We start from the raw sequence: 22,101 nt of genomic DNA on the forward strand, positions 1-22,101 counted from the left end.
GGTCCTCCTCGACCCCGACCGGGAGGGCGCACAGCTGCAGGGCCCAGTCCCCCTGCAAAAAGATCTCCGTAGTGGCTGGTGTCCCGCCTGGGAGCCCAGAGAAGCTCGGCTGACCCGTTCCCCAGCACAACTGGAGAAAATCATTAAAAGTAACCATTAAAGCCTCTGGAAACAGGCCTAAGGGCAAACAGCAAATGTAACATCTATTCAAGAAAATGTACGAAAATTCATTTTAAAAGGCCAGAGAAATACCCCCTCCCCACCCCTAGCTCAGCTTGGGAACACAGGCCTCCCTTCACCTCCCTGCACCCCCTCCTCCCTGGGACAGTGTGCTTGAGAAGGGGGGCACCTCCCGCCCAGTCCCCACCCAGGGGCACCTCCTTCCCCGTCCCCACCCCGGGGGCACTGGGATGGAGCTCTGCCCCGAGCTGCTCTAGGAACACCGAGCCCCCACCCTGTCCCTGGCTGGTGTGGGGAGAGGCTGGCCTGAGGACCCCGGCCCTCTGTTCGGCCCTCCGTCGCACGCCCCCCCACTCCCCTCAGGGAAGCCTGGCACCATCCCCATACCTGACTCCAGAGCCTAGCACAGAGGTTTTGCCTGGGGCGCAGGGTGGGGGAGGGCAGGCCTCTAAAACAGCTCCTCATTTCTTGCTAAAGAAACTGACTTCGTTTGTAACGTGGCACGGAGGTCAGCCAGGAGGTATGTTCAAGGATCAGGGGTTGTAGTGAAGGAACACAGGAAGGGAGTTCACCCCGGGTGGTTGTGGGCGGACCCAAGCTGTGCCTCCTCGAGGGGTGGCATCTGTGTGCACACATGTTCATATGCGTGTGTATGTGTGCATGCGTGTGCATGTGTGTGGAGGGACAGGAAGACACTGCACTAAAATCATTGAAGCAGTCACTAAAATAACAGTAGTGAGTCCTAAGTGAATAGGGGGACATTACTCAGGATTGCTCTACACTACACTGAAACGTCTAGTAGCCAACAAAACCCCACAGAGCAGCCAAAGAAACGGTGAGGTATGATCCATACATGAGAAAAAAATCAGGCAATAGAAATGGCACCTGAGAGGACCAGGTGTCAGACTTTGGAGAAGCACCGTCTGTGTTCACGGACCAGAGGAAGATCCAAGGAGGAAGGGGATGTGTGATGACATCCACTGCATCAAGGGAGATTATGAATAAAGAGAAAACGTTTAAAACAGCCACATGGACGTTTTGGAGCTGAAAAGCACAAGAACAAATACATTCACTGGAGGAGCTGCAGAGTGGCTCGGAACTGTCCAAGGAACGAACTGTGACCTGTCGTGCTGAGACAAGGGACTTGTGCATTTGTCTCAGAACCCCAAGCCAGGGGTTCTGAGAGAAATGGAGGCATGTGCACAGCACGCCAGCGCCAGAGGACAGAGAAGGGATGGATGAAAGCTCACCAGGTATCCAGAAGCACTTAGATAACCCGCACATCCGGGGAGCTTGGTACACTCCAGGCGGGTCCTGGTCCCGCCCCATCTGGCCTGCAGCGCTGAGCTCCCGCGTCGCCCGACGTCGGCAGTGAGAGGACTGGGGCCCTTCCACTGTCCCCCACTGGCTCATGCCCCCCGAAGCTCTGGGGGCAGAACCTCATGCCCAAGCCCTCCCTGGGGTGGGGCCAGCAGCCACGAGTCTGCATCCTCCACAGATGTCAGCTCTGGGAGGACTGGCAGTGTTGTCACTGTCATGACCGCACGCATGTCACAGCAGTGACCCTGGCATCCTGAGGGCATGGCGGGGGGTGGGCCCCCAGGGCTTGTTTACCCAGAGCCGGGCCCTGATTGGTCCCGAGGCCTCTGGGACCCCAGGACAGACAGGTTCCCCCGACCTCTCGGGGTTTGCCCGCCCGTAGTTGCCCAGTGCTCAGGTGACATGCGTACTCAGTGAGTCCAGCCCCTCAGTGACCAGCCGTCGGCCTGAGACCTCTGCTTTGGGCAGGTGCTTGCCCGGTCGCAGGTGCAGGGATGCAGCTTGGCAGTTTCTGCCCCATCAGAAGCAGTGCTTGCCCCAGCTCCGGGGTGGGTCCCCCTGGTCGAGGGTCTTCCCAACGGGCTTCCTTGCAGGGTGGGCGGTGTTTGAGCCATGCAGGGCTCCCCAGGCATCACTGGCCTTCCTGGCCTGGAGAGGACAGCTGGCTCCTTACAGGTCCCAGGTATGCGACTATTCCAGAAACTCCTGTGGCTTCTGTGCCCTTGATTTACAGATAAGCGGGGTGACAGCCTGACCGGGGGGCCTGGGGTCTCTGTGGGCAGTGCGACCCGTCCTGGGGTCGCCAGCATGTCCAGTCTGTGCCTGTGTTCCTCTGTCCTGAGTGGGGTGGCACAGTGGGCTCTGACGTCTCCTCAGGACAAGGGGCTGCTATGTGCGCAGCCCCCCAGACTCCTGCCCCTCTTAGGCCCTTGGGGTGCCCTGGGGGCCCCTGCCTGCTTCCAGCTGCCAGCCTCACTCTCAGACCCAGGTTCTCCGGGGACACTACCTTCAGCTCTGGGGGTGGGGTGGGCGCTGGCCGCGCTCCCCTCGCAGAGGGTGTTGTGGGGGCCACCTGGCTCTGTTCACCCCAGACCCTCACAGGACAGCCCTGAGGGGCGAGGCCCAGTGGGAGGGCAGTCCACAGCCTGGGAGAAAGGCAACTAGGAGCAGAGGTGCATCAAGGGCATCTGCCACTCATCCTTCTGGTAGGTTCCATAGGACCAAGGCCAGCTTCCGGGCTGACAGACCCAGGCCTGCTGGTCCTGTGTCATCCATCCAATCTCCCCAGGGCTGTGTCCATGCCCACGGGAGCTCACGGCACTGGGGCTTCAAGGGGGACCCCACCCCCAGCTTGTCTAGGTCAGGGTCGCACTGCTAGGCTGGTGGCTCTGGGTCCATTCCTGGGCCTCGGTGAACCTGGGGACTCGCTGCTTGTCCACCCCAAGGGCACATTCCCCCGTGTTGAATCTAGCTGAAGCTAAGTCAAACTCTGGGCAGTTACAGGACTCTTCAGGCCAGGGCCTGATGCACTGTGTATTCCTGAGCACCTCGGCACCGGCGCCTGACTGGATGGAGAGCCTCAGGACATGGATGGGGGGCTGGACAGACAGCCTCAGGACAGGGACGCCCAGCTGGACGGAGAGCCTCAGGACGTGGACGCCAGGCATCAGGTGTAAGAAGCCAGGAGACAGGATTCCAGTGGAAAAGCCCAGCCACAGGCCTTCTGTCGGGAGGCAGCTGGGACCCAGGCTCAGGACAGGGAGGGGGTTTGGGGAAGGGCACCAGGGCCTGGCCTCCCTCGCCTGCCAGAGTCTGAGGACCACAGTGCAGGGGTGTTTGGTGTCCATGCTGCACCCCCAGCCGCCCCCTAGGCCACTGTGGCCCTGAGACCCTGCCCTGCTGTTGGTCCCATGCAGCCGTGAGTGTCCCCAGGTGGGCTCGACCATGTGCAGGAGGGATGGAGACCCCGGCCCCCTGGGGACGGCTGCCCGCACCCGAGCATAAGCAGGGACCCTGTAGGCTCACTCGAACCACCCCCACCCCCACTCCCTGCCTCCATCCTTCATCATGATCTGACACATCTGGGCTGTTTGGTCTAAAGTGGTCGGAAATAAACCTCCGCCCAGCCCGGCTCACCGCGAGCATGGAGGGTGGCCCTCGCTATCTGCTCTTCTGCCTCCTGCTGGCATCCTCTCACATGTCACCCGGGGGGTTTGGAGATGGAAACATTAGCCTGAGGGGACCGACCCAGCCCAGACAGAGGCCACGGGCCAACGGGATGGTTGGAACAGTACAGAGTGGATGTCCCTACAGAAATGGCCGAGAGCTGCGGGCTCATGCTGCCCTGGTGGTCAAGGCTGGTGCCGGCCGCGGCTGCCAAGACTGGCCCCGGGGACGGCCCAGACAACGGGGAGGTGGCATCCAGGCTGTGAGTGCCCCCCCTCAGGGGTCAGGAGAGCAAACAATGGAGGAAACCTGGCCTCCAGGCCCAGAGCAACGTGAGCCCGGGGCCCCAGGTCAGGGCAAGGATGCTGGACCCACGTCCAGAAAGCCTAGGGGCAGTGGATACTGGCGGGAGGCTGGAGGAGGTTCCTAAAAGGTTTCCCCAAGTGTCCACACAGCCTGTGGAAGAGCTTCCACAGAGGGTGGGTAGGCCCAGTGGGAGGAGGAGGGCCTGGGACAGCGTCTTGGAGGCCATGGCCGAGGAGCCTGAGTGGGTTGGGATGGCCTGAGTCAGGGCCGAAGGTGAGCAGGTGTCCAGCCAGGGTGCATGGCCCCTGCCTCCATAGCCCTCCGGCAAAGCCTCCTCTTCCCTCCAGCCGGCAGCCCAGACGCTGCCCTCACCTACCTCTCCTCTGGACACGAGCTAGACCTCCCATGGGGTCCCTCAGGCGAACTTCCCCTCCTGCTGGAGGCCACGGCCTGCCCTTCCCCATTGACCCCTGGGGCTAGTGTCAACCTTGAAGCCTGCCTGGTGCCAGCGGGGACTGGAAGTTGCACAGCAGGTGCCCAAGACCTTAGGCTGAAGGTCTGTCCCCAGCCTGTCGTGTTTCTGGAACAGGAAATGGGTGCCTTCCATCACTCGGGGCCCAGGAACCAGAGATCAGCCCCAAAGAAAGCAGGCTGGTCACCGAACCGTGGCCGCACTACAGACAGACACACTTGTAGGCACACGGGTCAGTCGCTGCCGGGCCTGCAGCCTCTGCCCCCGGGGAATTGCAGTGCTGCTAAGCTGACTACCGGGTTTGGAGCATGGTCTCAAACCCCAGGTGGGTGTCACCGTCTGCTGTTAACAAAAAACAAGCAAAAAACCAACCAACCAACCAACCAACCAAAGTGCTGGGAATATTCTGCACGTATCGTGTTGGGCGTGTCTAGGGCTTTCCTGGGAAGGGAATCACGGGCTCGTCAAGAACATTTCCTCATTTGTCAGGATTGCAGAGCTGTCCCTAAGTCGCTCTGCAAATGTAACCCCTGCCCCACCAGGCCCAGGATCTGGAGGCCTTGGGTGGGTCCAGGCAGGCCCCAGGTCACTGGGCTGAGGATCTATGTGACCAGTTCTCACAAGTGTGTTGTAAATGCCTGTGAAGTGCATGTCCACCTCGACCTGCACGCTCACTGCACACCTGTCCACCCAATGACCAGGGCACCATGGCCCCCTTACAGCCAGACCGTCTCCACCTGGCCCCCAGCGATTGTGATGCCCTTGCCTCTTCCACATCTCACCAGTGGGAGGACATCGGATTTAGCCTTTTGCATCTGCCCTTCCGGCCCTGTGTGCTGTGAGGCTCAGGGACGGGGCATCTGCGGTTTGTCCCTGATCTCCAGGTAGCTTGCTGCATGGATGCATCTGCTCCGTCACCAGCTTATGTACACTTGTTCCCAGTTAGGGGCTGTTTCAGGTCAGCCACATGCTCGTCCACATGGGATCTGTGACAGACGCGCACTGTCACCTCTCCCGGGGAAGACCTGGGGTGCATGAGTGTGCTCACTCAGGAGTTCTGCAGGCTTTTTCGCGGCTTTGTGGGCATTTAAAAAACACATACAGTTTTCTCTCTTTCCAGTTGTAGCCTGTTCCTTCCGTCTGCGCACCGCTGCCTGCCCAGGACTCCTGCTTTCCTCGTCAGCTTTGCTCCACTCCTGGGGGAAGTGTTCAGTGTCTCCTCTGTCTTCATATGGCATCAGCTGGAAGTCTCTAAAATATGTGTCCTCTACCAGGTTAAGGAAATCCCCTTCTGTTTCTAGATTGGGGGAAGTTTTTATTGGAATCAAAATGGATGTTGAATTTTGTCAAATGCTTTTTCTACATCTATTGAGATGACCAGACGGCTTTTCTTCTTCAGTGTGTGTTTTTAAAGAGTTTATTGATTTACTTGAGAGAGAGAGAGAGCGCGAGTGCGAGCATGGGCGGGTGGGGGGCAGAGAGAGCAGCAGCCTCCCCAGGAGCAGGGAGCCCAACGTGGGACCCGATCCCAGGCCTCCGGGACCATGACCCGAGCTGAAGGCGGACGCTCTACCCGCAGAGCTGCACAGGTACCCTCCTCTTCAGTGAATTAATATCATAGATTATACGGCGATTTTCAGATGCTGAGCCGGGAACTCATCCTGGTCGTGAGGTGTTACTCGTTTTATAAATTACAGGACACGATTTACTGATGTTTGTTGAGGAATTTTGCATCTATGTTCGCGAGATGTTGGCTTGCATTTTACCTTTACTTGCAACGTCCTTGGTTTGGTACCAGGACAGTACTGATCTCACAGGGCAACTTGGGAGTGCTCCCTCCTCTTGTATTTTCTGAAAGATATTGTGCAGAACTGATGATATTACTTCTCTAAGGTTTTGGTACAATTTACCGAAGCAACGACCCAAGACTGGGGTTTTCTTTTTGAAAGGTTTCAAAGTATCAATTAAATTTCTGTAGCTAAAAAAAATAAAAAATAAAAAAATAAATCTGTAGCTAGCATAGGATTATTCAGATTATCCACTTTTTTTTTCCTTTTGAGAGGGAGGGGGGTGATGGGCTGAGTGGGGAGCCTGACGGGGGAGCTCAATCTCATGACCCGAGATCATGACCCAAGCAGAAATTGAGAACCAGACGCTCACCCAACAGAGCCACCCAGGTGCCCCTGGATTATTCACTTCTTGGGTGAGTTTTGGTGATTGAGCATTTTTTCAATTTAAATTTTTGTTTTACAAAACTAATACATGCATATAATTTTTAAAAACCTACCTGGATTAATACTAACAGGGTTATAGGAAAAAAAAGAATATTCTCACCCCAACTCTTATGTCCTGGAGTCAATAATCTTCAATTTGAATTGGTTATTCTGACAGTTCTTTCCGTACTTTCAAATAACAGGTCTATCTGGCCGTTCTCAGGCACACGAGCCTTGTCCACTTCTGCTGACTTTGTGTTAGGATCTGGTCTCCTTACACCTGCCATTGCTGCCCCTCACTATCCTCACACCCACGATCCCCTTCCTCCAAAAATAGCCATGTCGCCTGTTGGGGGTAAGAGCAGTAACTACTAAGATAATGTACACATGTCACTGCTGGCCTGGGGCATAGTCTATTATTACATCTTTCTCCCTCATAAGATGTTTTTCCTGAGGTTTTGTGTCCTCACCCCAACATCGCTTAGGTGCTTCTGTTACGAATTCCAGATGTGCACACATCATGGTGCCGGTGGGTTCCATCCACCCCCAGCCCACCTCCGTGGGCACATACACTCTGCTGCTGAAGGCCGCCATCCGTAGTGTCCCCGCCGCTGTGCCCAACTTGAACAGGTGTCTCTCGCCAACATGGTTTACTCCAACCTTCTGTTGAGGCGTATCTTTTGGGTGCCTCCTAAGCATGGGTGCTGGGAGGCAAAGTTTGGAGCCTCCGCGTGTTTGCAGAGCTTTAGTTCCGTCCTCACCCTTGATTGCTATGACGGCTGATGGCGAGCAGAGCAGTTCCCCCGCAGAACCTCGAGCCGTTCCCCATGATGGCCAAGCTTTCCACGCAGCTGCAGAGGTTTAACATTCACACGGAAAACTGCACCCGTCATGTCAGCACTTTTGCACATGGAGCAGATCCACCAGGGGGCGCAGAGATGGGAGCCAGAGCAGCGCTGCGGGGTCCAGCGCCCGTGATCATGCTCCGAGCACACGACCCGGTCTCCCCGCCCTGCCCGGCCACTGTGAGGCTGTGGGGCACAGTCTCCCGCAGCAGAGGTCGCCCACGGCGCCTCCCCGGCCTTGTTCTCACTGACAGCATCCACCAGTTGGTGGCCTGGCCACGGAGCTCCACCGATCCCATCACACTGTGCTGTGACTCTCGGTGGACGAACCAGCGTGTCCGCGGCCGGGTGAAGGCCACAGGACGGGACTGGCTCCTCCTCGAGCCACAGAGTAAGGGCCCCCAGGCGCCACAGCCTGAATGCCGTCACCTGCACGCAGGAGGGCCCCCTCCAAGACTTCCCCCGGCGTCACCTGGTGCGCGATTCGAGTCCTACAGCGGGCCGTGTCCCTTCGCTGCCCCTGTGTTTTTTGGACGCTGCCGCCCGGCTCGTCATTCACAGACCTTGTGCCACTGGCAGAACCGGGCAGCCAAGCCGCGTCCGAAGCTGTGTGTTCCACCGCCTTCACCGACCACACACCACGGAGGGTGGATCCTCCTTGTTGACTTACTCGTTCGTGAAGGACTCTGAGCAGATTTTCTCTTTAGCCTCCTGAGGGAAAATATTTATTAACTCATGTCACTATGAATTTACACGATCCGGCTTTGACCTGAATTGAGATTTATTCTTCCCAACTATCTATGGAAAAAGGCTTTTGTGCAAATAGAAGAGTAGGAGAATATTACACGTACTCAGCAGAACAGATTGTTCAACACAGAGTCGTTTTCGTGGGAATAATGAAACGTGCTCGTTTCAGGTCGTCTCCACTGAAGCATGGGGTCGATTCACGTTCTGTGGGGTCTTCGTGAGGAGAGAAAGTCTCCGCAGCCTGGTCTTGCAGAGGTCCGACCCCACAGCTGCTGGTTTCCTCTTTGAGCAGTGTCCTGGGCGGGCTGCACCCAGGAAGGGTCTCCACACAAACCCAGGCCCATAGCACCTCATGGTTTGTGTGCTGAGAGGGGAGTGAGAGTGTCACAGCTGCAGACATGCGTGTACCCCGGACATCCGTTCACTTGCTCACCCCGCGCTGTGGGTATGTGTGTGGGGTGCAGCTGGGTCCCCGGTGTCCTTGTGGAATGTGAGCGGCGGCAGCCATGTGCACACGCACAACACGATCTGCAGCCACTGCCCTTCATTTGGTTTGTTAGTTTTAGTGGTTGCTCCTGAGGGACCTTCTGGGCTCCTGAGGGACCTTCATGGCCCCTTGCTCTTTGCTGGAGGGGACTCTGCCCAGGAAGTCGAGCTCAGGCCTGGGTGCACTAGAGCTTTTCACGATGTCACTCTGGCTGGGCCCTGACACTGGGGCAACAAGCTCCTGCCCCATGAGAAATGCCGGGGGGCCACTAGGGCCAGGACGGCCGGAGGTCTGCAGCCCCTTGACCCAAATGCAGGTGCCCCGCGGACACCTCCGGTGACCCAGGCTTGTGCCGACCTCAGAACCACTGGTCAGGAAGCGGCGGCCGCGAGGCACTGGGTTTGGTGGAGTTTGTCACACAGGAAGACAGTTGGTGTTGGGGTGCGTGCTTCTCATTCAGTTCGTCCCGTGTTCTCCGGAATTTATGAACTAGTATTCTGTTTGCATTTCTCTAGATTTTTAAGGTTATTTTGTTAGGTTCTTTTTTTTTTTTTTTAAGATTTTATTCATGCATTCATGAGAGACACAGAGAGAGAAGAGAGAGAGGCAGAGACACAGGCAGAGGGAGAAGCAGGCCCCCTGCAGGGAGCCCGATGCGGGACTTGATCCCAGGACCCCGGGGATCATGCCCTGAGCCAAAGGCAGATGCTCAACCACTGAGCCACCCAGGGTACCCACCCTTTTTAAAGATATTTTGTTAGGTTCTGATATTTTATTGAGAGTGTAATAAATGTATATATTAACCTGGGGAGTGATTTTCTCATTCAAGAACATGATGTGTCTGTCTCTCCTTATTTACCCATTTTTATGTCTCTTAGTAGAGTTAACGTTGCTGCTTCTTTTATTGGCATCGAACCTTTCTTGCTAAGATTATTCCTAGTTAGTTCATGTTTTTGTTGTTACAGTGACCAGAATAGATGTTCCACTAACTTTTCTATTACTGATGATATATGAAAAAGTGACTGATCTTTGCATATTTATTTTGAAGCCAGCTTCCTTAACAAACTCATTTATTTATAATAACTATTCAGCTAATTCTCTTGGATTTTCATTTGACCTGCAAAGAATGCAGCAAATTCGAAAAGCCTCCCACTTGGTGACGGCGAGGGCTGCAGGGCCTAGTGGATGCATGCGCATCACTGACATGTGCGGCCTGCATAGCGGTGCATAGGGTGCATGAGGAATGGGCCGCATGGAGGTGTGGGAAGTGGACCTGCTAATCCCCCGTCCAGGTATCCCGAAGTGCACAAGGTCTCAGGGCTGCACCTCTGTTTCCACAGGGCTCTGTCTACCATTTATGTGAATCCTTTAATCGCTTAGAACTTCATGGGCCAAAAGAACATTTATGTTTATCTTACCATTCATATTTTATGTTTTTTTAGATGAAGAGCTTGATTATGCCAATTTTACTAAAGGCTTATTAGAAATAAATGCTATATTTTGAAAAACGCTTCTGTGGTTTTTCTTGTCTTTGGTAATGAGATGCAGAACAGAATCCCCACCTGTCAGCCTGGGGTTGGGGGAGGGACAGGTCACAGATGAGGGTCAAGGGGTGGGGCAGCACCCACAGGTGGTTACACGGAGCTGCAGGAGCAAAACTGGGAGTAAAGCTGGAAACAAATGGAGCAGAGGGCCTGGACTTGCCCCTAACATGTGAGCCCCGTAAGGAGCTGGTCCCGGGACCACCATCAGACATCGGCCAGGCCAGGCCGCCTCCCCAGCACGTGTGACCCCAGGTGCCCTTGGGAGGCTGAGACCCGAGAACATGTTCTGCAATGGCCTGGCCCACGGCTGGCGGTTACGCCTGCATCACCCACGGCCGTGTCTTCCCTTGCACTAAGCCCCCTCCCAGATGCTGAGGCTGCTCCCTGGGCAGGACCCTGCCCTCTGCCTTCACTGACACCTGCTGTACTGTCATCACTCACAGCTGTCCAATCAGACGCTAGGACTTGGTACCACAAGGACCCACCATGGGCTGTTCTCGCTGCCCATGCAAGGTGAGGAGACAAATGGCTCCTCCTGGGATGTGCTGCCGTATGCTGTGCTGCAGGCGGCTCCCGATGCCCATGGTGATAAGACAGGTGCAGAGGCTGCAGATGGAGGGGCTTGCACAGAGGAGGCCTGGAGGTGGGAGGCAGAGCCCCTGGAGAGGCCACCCAGGGGCTGGGGGTGATGGGAGCAAAGGATGGGACAGAGGGGCAGGGGAGGCAGCTGCGGGGGAGGCCAAGGAGGGCCAGCAGGGGGAATATGCAGGGGCAGGGGGAAGATGCAGGGGGCAGGGGGAGGTCCCTAATGCGGCTGGTTGGCTGCGGGTCCCCTCCTGAGGAGTCTGTGACTGTACTGGGAAAAGGTGCAAGGAGGGAACAAGCACAGCTGCTCAGATGTTGCCACGTCCAGGGCCTAGGCGCTGCCTTCCAACATCATGGTTGGGCGTCAATGCACTGCGCCCTCCACGCTTCCCACAGAGAGCGAGAGACAGTCAGGGATACACGTCGAAAGCAAAGGATGTTCTCCAGGCAGCTTGGGGACCACTGGGGCTGCCCTGGGGGCCGGTGGGGGACAGACCCGGGAGGCAATCCCAGTGCCTGGACAGGACCCGACTCCAGACAAGACCCGACCTTGGACAGGACCTCCGACCCCGGGACAGCACCCAACCCCGGACAGGACCTGACCCCAGACAGGACCCCTGACCCCAGACAGGACTCAACCCCTGACAGGACCCCCGACCCCGGACAGGGCACGAGGTTGACGGCTGTGTTCCCTAGCCCGGAGGCCACACACCAGTTCTCAGGGAAGCACCCAGCTTATTTCTCGAGCTGGACATTTCCAGTCACACACTGTGAGTCTTCCTTGGACAGGGCTGAGAGCCCAGCCTGCGGGGACAGTGCCTGCCCTTCAGCGGTCCAGGACCCCCAGGGTACGGGTTTCACCAGCGTGTTTCCTGTCCAGGTCCCAACCCCAGGCCCTACTGACGGCTCAGTCAACATGTTCGATTAAATAAGCAGCACAGGCTCATTCGGGAATAGCCAGTAGGCTGAGTTAGAATAGTTAACATCTCATTATTATCAACATCCCTTCCTGTTACATTTAATATTTCAGGCTTAAGTGGAGCCTAAAATCGTCTGAATTCTCAGGTCTCTTCCCCCAACTGGGTGACACCTGATGAGCCTGCGCTTGGAGAAATTTAGGTCCCTCATGAATATGGCTCGTAAGTCAAAATAGTTCAGTCCCGTGACAGAAATGCTGGGTGGCAATGGGATTACACAAATGTGCAGAGAGTTTCTATTTTCACTTGTGATAAACGCTGCGCATTCTCGGAGCTGCTCCCGTGCTAGCAGCTGCAGGGGGACAAGGGAGTCTGTAACCTGTGCTGACAGCAGGGGAAGCCTGGGGGGAGCATTGCCCACCTTCTCCCCGTGCCACTGGGGGACAGGCCGGGGGGCTCCCCCTGGCTGAGAGGGAGGGGGCAGTGCCACGCACAGGAGGGGAGGCACAGGTGGACGTCGTGGTGGGAGCACCCCACAGATGGCCAGCGAGGTGCAATGTCCCGCCCCAGCGGCCTCCTCGGTCAGCTCCCCCTTCCCCTGCAGCCAGCTTGCAGGAAGCAGCTTGCCTTCTCACCACCCACCCCATCCCTGAGCGCCCTGCATCCTCCTCAGTGCAGAAAGGTAAAAGTTGCTGCCACTTACTTAATTCTGTGTGCGAAGCACAGTCTGATGTGATTTGCATGAATTATTGTTATCTCAACAGCTCTGAGATTCCTGCAGGTACAGGATGAGGTACTAGGGCTGGCAAGGTGGACAGGTAGGTCTCGGGCCTTGCAGCTGCCCTGCATGCAACCTCCAGAGCTTCCCACACCTGGTGTCGTCCGCAGAGAAACAGCCCCTGTGCAAATGATGGTAGAGGAGCCCTGGGGCCAGAGTGCGGGTCTGCGCCCACGCGCTTGGGAGTCACCCCCCAGCCCAGTGGGAACACACAGGACAGCCAGGCATTCTCCTGGATCAGTGAGGGTGGCCCCGTGCTCCCCCAGCACCCAAGTGACAGCAGCCACGGGAGCCCCTCTGGGAGCCAGCACGGGGCAGGAAAATGCCAACTACAGTTGACGAAGAGCTGGGCGCGCAGGGCAGATGAGTCTGAGGGTTAAAGTCTTGGAGGCCTCAGCCATAGGGTGGGCCTGAGTGTGGCCAGCTTTGGCTCTGGGAGCCTGACCGCGTTCTCACATAAGACGCACCAAGGGAAGGATGTGTCAGGTTGTACGTTGTCAGGGAAATGCAGATGTGCTTGGTTTTTTTGTGTGTGTAGTTTTTTTAAGATTTTATTTATTTATTCATGAGAGACATAGGGAGAGAGGCAGAGACACGCAGAGGGAGAAGCAGGCTCCATGCAGAGAGCCCGATATGGGACTCGATCCTGGGTCTCCAGGATCATGCCCCGGGCCGAAGGCGGTGCTAAACCGCTGAGCCATCTGGGCTGCCCCTGATGTGCTTGTTCTTGAAGACTTATTTTAGAATTAGCACGTGCACATGTGTGTGGGGGGAAGAGAGAGAGACAGAGACAGCGACAGAGAGAGAGAGACTTTCCAACAGGCTCATCACCAAGCACAGAGCCCGATGCGGGGCTCGATCCCAGGACCCCGAGATCACGACCGAAGCCTAAATCAAGAATCGGACACTCAACCGACAGAGCCCCCCCGCACCCCTCCCCCGGCCAGGCGCCCCTGCAGGGAAGTGCAAGTAAAGCAACAATGACATAGCAGCACACACCTGTTAGAATGACCAACATCCAAAATACTGATGACATCAAATTCTGTAGAGGATGTGAAACCACAGCACCTGCTGCCTGCTGTGGCCGGAAAGCAACACACTGCAGCCACCTTGGAAGACGGTGTGTGGGGTTTTCACAAAACACAAATGTTCTCTTATCCTTTGATCTCACAGTCATGCTCCTAATTATTTATCCAAACGACCTGAAAACTACATCTGCACACAATAGTTACAGCAGCTTTATTCATGACTACCAAAACCCAGAAGCCCACGCAGTGCCTTCAGTAGGTGGTGGATAAATAAACTGGTCCATGCAGATGAGGTGACATTATTCAGTAGTAAAGAGAGATATTCTAGAGCCAAGACAAGATGCCGAGGAACCTCGAGGGCACGTCAGGAAGTGGAAGAAGCCAGTGTGAAGAGCTACGTCCTGTGTGACCCTAGGCTGGGGCAATGAAACCACCAGTAAGACGCCATCGTGGGGAAAGGACGGCACCAGGACAGAGCCCAGGTGGCAGCTGTGGGCTCGGGGGTGAATGACATGTCCCTGGGGGCTCCGCAGGGTGATGGGTGCACGCATGTCAGGGTGGGGGTGTGGACAACGGCAAGGCTGCACATGTCAGGGCAGGGGTCTATGGGAAATCTCCGTCCCTGCCTCTCAATTTTTCCGTGAACCTGAAACTGCTCTAAAGAATGCTCTTATTGAGAGGAGACTCTTGTAGCCTGTCTTCTAGGCGTTTGAGTACAAGTCTTGTTTTTCTTTTTTTTTCAGACTGAAGCACAAATCCAAAATACAAATCCCCCATTTTTTCCTGCCAAATTTGTGCAGAAATGGAGGGAGAATGTCCTGAGCTTTATATTTATCCCTTGGCGTTCCTGGCCGTGTCCAGAGCCTGTAAGGGCCTCACCAAAGGGTCTCTTCAAAGTGGGGCGATGATAGCCTGAGGCCCTGGAGCGGAGTGTGGAGCACCAGCCTGGCCCTGGGGGTCTGGGATCTGGGGGTCTGGAGCCCTCGCAGCCTGGCGCCTGAGCAACCGGGAAGGGCAGGAGCAGAGCCGCCTCGCTGAGGAACCCGCTGGTGTGAGAGCACTCCTTGGGGCACCCATCCCGCCCGGTGCCTGCCTGCCTGTCTTAGCGGCCCTGGAGGCTACCGTGCTCACCCTCCAGAAGAGCAAGGTGAACCAGAATGAGAGCCTCCACGGGCAGGCACATCCCGCTCCCCACGTGGACCCTGGGTTTTGCTGATTCCTGGGTCAGATGTTGGCAAATGGGAAGATCAACCAACCAAATCCACTCTCTTCTGTGGCTTCCTTAGGTCACCAGGGGCACTGCTGCTGCTGTTCTGCACCCCACATCCCTGTGCCCTTGGGGAAGCCCGCACGGCCTGGCAGGTCCTGTCAGTCTTACCTTCCTCCGTCCAGCAAAGAACAGGCCTCACCTGGGCCTGTGGCTGCCTGGCCAGGACAGCATTCCCCTTTACTGAGTGTGCCCCACTGACCAGCCCTGCATGCTAGGGGGATGCCCTGTGGTCTGGCCCGAGCCAGCACTGCTTTCTGAGGCCACTGTGGATGGGAAAAGCCCCTCTTCCCAGGAGGAAAGCCCCGGTGCCTGTGCTCAGAGCTGGGGGCCTCTTCCACCCGCCAGCTATGTCCGCTAGGGTGGCTGTAGGAAAGCACTCAGTGGGGCTGAAGCAATGGACATTTATTTCTTGCAGCTCTGCAGGCTGGATGCCCAAACTGAAGGCACCAGTGGATTCAGGAGTGCTGAGGGTCGGCCTCTCTTCACACAGCGTCTTCTCACCAAGTCTTCCCAATGAAGGGCTGAGGGTCTCTCCAGGCCCCTTTATAAGGACACTCATCCCATCGCGGGGCTTCCACCCTCATGACCTCATCACCTCCCAAGGCCCGACTTCCTCAAACCATCACCTTGACATTAGGCCACAGCTCCAAAGTCTCCTGTTCTAGCATCAGCTCTAAAGTCTGTAGCCAAAGTCTCATGGGATCTGGACCAAGGACATGTGGGTGATACTCCAGGGGTGATCCATGAGTCCCCGCCGCCATGAGCCTGTGTGCAGACCAGGCCTGTCCTCCCCAAACACCACGGAGGGTGGGCACAGGTCAGACATTTCTGTCCAACAGGAAGACAGACAGAGACATAGGCTCCGTTGCCTTGGTTCTGGTTCTGTTTCCCTGCAAAACCCTAGTTTGGCTCAGAGTGAAGCTCTGACTCTGAGAATCTGGCACAACTCCACAAATGGCTGCCGTGCCACATGCCATAGAAGCTTTGTCACCGGCTTTAGATGCTGCTGCCAAAATGTTCCCAGCAAACTTGAGGCTGAAATCACAGTCGTGGAATCTATAACTAATTATACAGGCCTTGATTGAGTCATGCAAGCATGCAAGAGAAAGGCAGCCTGAGCCCAGCACCAGCACAGGGTGAAGGGACATGACAGCTGTGACAGGCACACCCTCCTCGAGACACCGTGTCCTCTGACAGCCTGCTATGCATGGCCAGTCCCCAGGGCCAGCCACCGAGGGAGTTCAGCACTCTCTCCCAGCGACACCCCAGCTGCCACCATACAAGAGGTATCCAACAGCTGTTAGCTGGAGCGCAAATTCCCATCCCCCGTCCTCAGCAGTTCTGAGGCCTCCCCCAGAAGCCTGAGATAAACCAATGTCTCACAACTGCCAACATCCGGCACGGCCTCAGCCTCACCCGGCCATGTCCGGCCAGCGAGGCCCTAAAAAACATGTCACTCTGTGGCCGTGGTGGCCTTGTCACCCCAAACTCACAGGAGAGTCAATGCCTGCTTCCTGATTTTTCCCGCAGTAATCAGGGTGCATGCTCACGGGGTAGCCGCATGCTGTTCTCGCCTTCTCAGAGCCTCCTACACCCTGAAGGTGAAGGCCACAGAGGGCCTCTGGCTCGGGCTCCTACTGAGATGCAGGGCAGGATCCTCAGCTGGGGGCCTGGGGTCTCCACGGCAAAAGCGGTAACCCCCCCCTCACTCCATGGTGGCACAGATCCCATGCTCTGGCCAAGCACCCGGCACTAGAACATCTACTTGCCCGCTGAGAGAAGCCCCTGCAGGGTGGTTGGAAAGCGGGGTGTCACTGGATTAGCAGCACCGCCGTTACTTCTTGTAGGAGCTGTGGGAAAGCACGGTGCGCATGGGGCATATTCCGGTTTAGAAAATACTTTTTGGGGATCCCTGGGTAGCGCAGCGGTTTAGCGCCTGCCTTTGGCCCAGGGCGCGATCCTGGAGACCCGGGATCGAATCCCACGTCGGGCTCCCAGTGCATGGAGCCTGCTTCTCCCTCTGCCTATGTCTCTGCCTCTCTCTCTCTGTGTGACTATCATAAATAAATAAAAATTAAAAAAAAATACTTTTTGGGGTCAGAGAATTGAACGCACCTTTCTGGCCATGGACGTTTGTCCCTGCAAACGGGGTGGGGCCATTGAGCACATGCCCCCCAAGCCTGGCCGTGAGAACGTTTAGGGCTCGGGATGGCAGCGAGCCACCAGTGGACCCAGCACTAGGGACGAACCCCATTCGTAGCGGGTGTGCAGGGGTGTGTGTGTAGGGTGCGCATGGGGGGGGATGCGGAGGGCACCCACTTCAAGGTACAGGCCTCTGGGATCAGGCAGGGTGGGTTCTGTGTGCCGCGCTGGGGGTCCTGCAGGTGGGAGCCAAGATGCTGGCAGCCATGGCCCTGGGGGCTAGGGGCTCAGAGGACCGTGGGTGGGGCCTGGGTGGACCCGAGATGCTGGGGTGCAAGGTAGCATGCCTCCTCCTCAGGTTTGGAGAGCTGTCAGCCACATGCAGCCAGGGTTTTGCCAGCAAATGATCCTGGACTGCAGCGTGTTTCGAGTTTGGTCGGCTCTGTCCTGCGCTTAGACACACGCCTGACGGCAAGGTCTCCACCCCACATGCTCACCTGCTGGCGAGACCACAGCGCTTTTCTGGACACTCTGGACACTCTGCAGGGTGCACATTTGACCCACGGCGCCCAGCGACCACTTTATGTGGTTTTCACACTTGCTCAGCCTGAGAGTGTGAGCACAGCACAAGCAGTCTGACCACAGAGCTGGCCAGGATGGCAGCGTGCCCAGTCCCCTGGGGACACTCCTGGATTGGGGCCCTGGTGTCATCCTGGGTCCTCAGGATACAGAGCCCCAAGAGTGAGAGGCAGAGGAAGGAGACCATGAGAATGGAGGAATGCCATGAGCAGGAGCATACATGTCCTGACGGCTGGAAAGTTGCAAGGAGAGGCCAGTGCCCTCCCTGGGACCTCCCATGCCGGGGTCTCCGCCTGGGGAGACTGGGGCCAGGACTGTGAGGGGAGACATGTGGGTTCTCCCCCAGGCAGCCCATGAGGTTTGTCACAGGAGCAGCACCTGTGGGTGAAGGCCCCTACAAGGGACCGAAGTGCCACCCTGTCACTGTCAGAACAGAGGTGCTGGGGGCCTGGGCTAAGCCCTGGGGCAGTGCTGAAGGGGCCAGAGGAGGGGCCCTCGGGTCCTCAAGCCCTGGCTGCACTCACAGCCCTGGGGTCATGTGGGGCACACACAGTGGCCGGGCCCAGCCCCTGCCCCTGCTCAGCCTGGCCTAGGGTCCTTCTGGGGCAGTCGGGGTCATGGCCCTGGTGGCTGCGGGTGCTCCTGCACCTATGTCTGGACACTCAGGGGCCCTCCTCATCCTAGAGGGATGGAGCAGGAGGCAGAAATGAGTAAGGAGGGGGCTATGTGTCCCCTAGAGCCTTTCTGGAGAAGCCCCGCAAAACCCCCAGGGGCTCCCAAGACTCACTGTCTCACTGTGGTGGGAGAGCTAAACCTTGGGAAGGACACCTCCTGGCCCAGGGTCCTCAGGATGTTGTGAGGTGGTGCCTGTGATCCTGGGCGTCAGAGCCTACTTCAGGTTTGGCCTGACTGGGCAAGGGGCTCCAGGCCCTGCCCATACAGGCTCTAGACCCACCCATCTGGGCACCAGCCCCAACCCCATCCATGCCCCACCCACTCATCTTCAGGCCCCGCCCACACAGACTGCAAGACCCACCCACCTGTCCCCAGGCACTCCCACCCAGGCTCCAGGTGTGTGGTGCAGGAGCGGCCCCCCCCCCAACCGCAGGCCAGGGTGAGGCATCGCCCCTGGACTGTGTCCCATGGGGAGCACAGGGATACTCGGGGCTGTAGATCAGGAAGCCAGAAACTCTTCTGTGATGGGACAACTGCAGAACCAGGTGAACCTGGTCTCCCCACGCCCGGGGCTGCACCCGCGTACCCTGTGCCTGCCCCGATGCTGACCAGCACCAGAAGGAGCGGAGTACACGGAAAGATAGACAGACACAACTGTCAACCACTCTGGGGGCAAAGGGCCAGCCGCTGGGCACCCCCCAGGGCCCTGGCCACCCTCTCCTGCCCACACAGCTGAGCCACTGACTTCCCACGTGTGAAATATGCAGAACGTCATGTTTACCACCTTTGCCATTTGTAAGTGCACAGCTCAGCGGCATCGGGCACGTCCACACTTAGGCACCGTCCTTTCCCTCGGTCCAGAGCCCCCGACCCCTGCCCAGCTCCTGTACCCACCCAGCCTTCTGTCATGCAGATTTGGTGATTCGAGGTGCCCTGTGCGAGTGGAATCAGACGGGATTTGTATTTTGCCTCGAGCATCCTTCAGCCTGTGCATGTGCTCACAGCCCCGGGAATCACACGCAGCCCACCATGCTCCAATCCCTTTCATACGAGGGGAAGACAGTGGTTTCTCTCCTTTCCGCATCTCCAGGCCAACACAAAACAATAACTGTGGACACCAGTGCTGCCAGAGAGCAAACAGCTGACTGAGGGAACTATTTCAGCTCACCTACAATTCTCCAGGACACGCCCTGCTCTCCCAACATGGTTTTCCAGAACACACTGGGGCCTTTCCTAGGAACATCCAGGTGAATATGGTGCAGAAGGAGCAGGGCGGGTGTGCTTGTCACCTGTAAAGGCCCACGGATGTCAGAGCCGGGGGCCCAAAGCCTGCCAACCCATGCCTTGGAGGACTCAGTTGGGAGCCTTCAGAATGAAAAAAAAATCTCTTAACCACTTATTTAAAACCAGAAAACACATACAGAAAATACTTTAGCCCTGCGACTTTCAAGTTAAATTCTACTGGGAAAACCCCAACAAGAAAAGGCGCAATATCCCAAGTTTCTCTGTTCCCTTCTGCCGTCCATCCCATCTGCCCCGTGCCTGGAGAGTCAGTGGTGCAGCTGCCGTGGAAAACAGTGCAGAGGTTCCCCAAGAAAGTAAACCTAGAATTACCATACAACCCAGCAAGTCTACACCTGGAGGTTCACCCAAAATAATCGCAAGGACTCAAGCAGGTGTTTTTACATGAATGTTCACAGCAGCGTTACATGCCATGACCCCGGAGTGGGAGCCACCCACCTGTCCATAGGTAAATGAACAAATAAAATGTGGTGGATACATAACAGTGAAATAGAATTCAGCCTTGAAATGGAAGGACATTCTGGCACCTGCTACCACGCGGATGAACCTGGATGTGGTGCTCCTCCTAGGGAAGAAGGGACAGTTCTGGATACGGAGGGTGGTGATAATCGCACCACGGGACGGTATTTAAAACCACTGAACAGCACATTTTACAATGGTCAGGGGAAAGTCTATGTATATCTTACCACACCCAATACACCGAGTACTGACAACACTTCCTCTATTCAGCACCTGCTCCGTGCTGGGCCAGGTACTCCACAGCCCTCCCTTGCCGGCAACGGGCTGCGAGGGGGCATAGTCTACCCTGAGCTCACGCTGGGGTGACTGCTGACTGGAGAAGACAGTGCCTGGCTAGTGTGAAGTGACACTCTGGGAAGTGGGGAGGAGCGGGCTGAGGAATGCAAACAGGAACCCGAGGTATGGAGGCCCTCAGACTGCTCCACTAGGCTGCTATCAGGATTCCACAAAGGCCAGCTTACTCCCCAGAGGATGCCAGGAATCTGGCAACCCTACCTTCTCCTGGGTCTGGATTCTTGTGTAAATGCGTCCTCTCCTGCATAATGTATGGAGTTACTGCCATTTAGAAAATCCAAACACAGGAAGTGTCTTGTTGAAGCAGAATCAGACCTGGTGCTAAGGGAAGGCACCTGGAAGCGACACCTCCAAATGAAGAGAACCAAACCAATTACCTAAAATGTATGATTAAATTTAATCTGCAGTCAGGGTCACCAGGCTCCAAGCCAGCTAACAGCTATCAGTTCAGCAGGACGTTTCCCTTCACCTCTTCACTGTGTCTCTGGGTAATGGGAGGACCCCAGCAGGTGTGCTCCGCAGACCCTGCTACCTCTGAAGGGCTCTGAGGCTTTGATCTCAGCTCCCGGCCCCAGGAGGGGGTTTGGGTCTGCCCATTGCTGGAAGGTGGGAGCAGGGGGCTGTGGAGAAGAGGAAAGGCAGGGCAACATGTGACTGTCCCTCACAGACTGCACCCTCCTGTGTCCCAGCCCTCTTGCCCAGACAGCACACCTTTAGGGCCCTCCTGAATCCTTCCTGAATGTTCTGTGGTGCCCTCAGTGCACAAACACTGACATGCCGCAGGTAACTTACAGCCTCACCTAGGAACATGTGCCACACAAGCTGGCATTCGCACAGACCACAGTGTGGCAGAAAGTCTGCCATTTGCTCAGAAACGTGCCCCAGCGCATCAGCAGAGCCATCCCTGGGTTTGCCTGAGCTCTAAAACCCCCCAAGAATGTGGGGTCACGTCCCCCTGGTTCAAGATGGCAGCACTTGGGATTCCAGCAGGCAGCTCTGCAGGCCTCATGAACTGGTCAGAAGTCTTCACTGCCAGGCCTGATGGCACAGCTCTGGGGAGGGACTGCTGTAGGCGAGGCCACCTCGGGGAGCTTGCCACCAGTCAGCGCCCAGCTGGGGGTGGCCTGTGGGCCTCCTTGGGAAGGCTCACTGTGGGTGCTCTGAGCAGAGCAGGGAGGGTGCTCTGGGGCCGCGGGTCAGCTGCACTGCGGGGGGCGGGGGGGGGGGGGCGTCAGAGGCTAGAGCTCAGCTTGCTCTCCCAGGGCCTAGCTGCCTCCAGGCCCGGCTGTCCCCCACCTCTGCCCTGGCCACAGCCACCCCCGCTGGGAACCAGGTCTGCCCGGGCTCAGCTCCACCCCCACTCCCCCCTTCCGCCCCCACCCCACCTCCTCCGACCCCCGCCCCATCTCCATCCCTTCCCCCACCCCCACGTGGTCTCCCGCCCCAGCGCCCCGCCTGCAGGCCGCCGCTCACCGGCTTCTCCTCCGCGCGGATGTGGGGATGGTGCCCAGGCACAGGCCGACCGGTGGCGGCCACGAAGGCGACGGACACGCCGGCGAAGAGCGCGGGTCGTCCAGCGGGTCCCGCAGGCGCCGGCCGTGCCCCGCGCCCCCTGGTCTCCCCGCGGCCCCGCGCGCCTCGGCCGCCTCCTCCGCCTCCTCCTCGCGGCGGCGCAGGCGGCGGCGGAGGCAGCAGCGCCCCAGGCGCCCTCGTCGATGCCCCGGAGGCCCCG

General features: G+C 57.3%; 1 protein-coding gene across 1 annotated transcript in view; it reads right to left on the bottom strand.

The window, feature by feature from the left end:
• Positions 1-22,101, bottom strand: part of KCNG2 (potassium voltage-gated channel modifier subfamily G member 2) — a 55,437-nt gene that overhangs the window by 3,840 nt on the left and 29,496 nt on the right. Inside the window, 2 exon segments of the mRNA XM_038525704.1 lie at positions 21,843-21,865; positions 21,868-22,100. Of these exon segments, the coding sequence (XP_038381632.1) occupies positions 21,843-21,865; positions 21,868-22,100 (256 nt within the window).

The sequence above is a fragment of the Canis lupus genome, chromosome 1 (genome assembly GCF_011100685.1).
Source record: "Canis lupus familiaris isolate Mischka breed German Shepherd chromosome 1, alternate assembly UU_Cfam_GSD_1.0, whole genome shotgun sequence".
Lineage (NCBI taxonomy): Eukaryota > Metazoa > Chordata > Mammalia > Carnivora > Canidae > Canis > Canis lupus.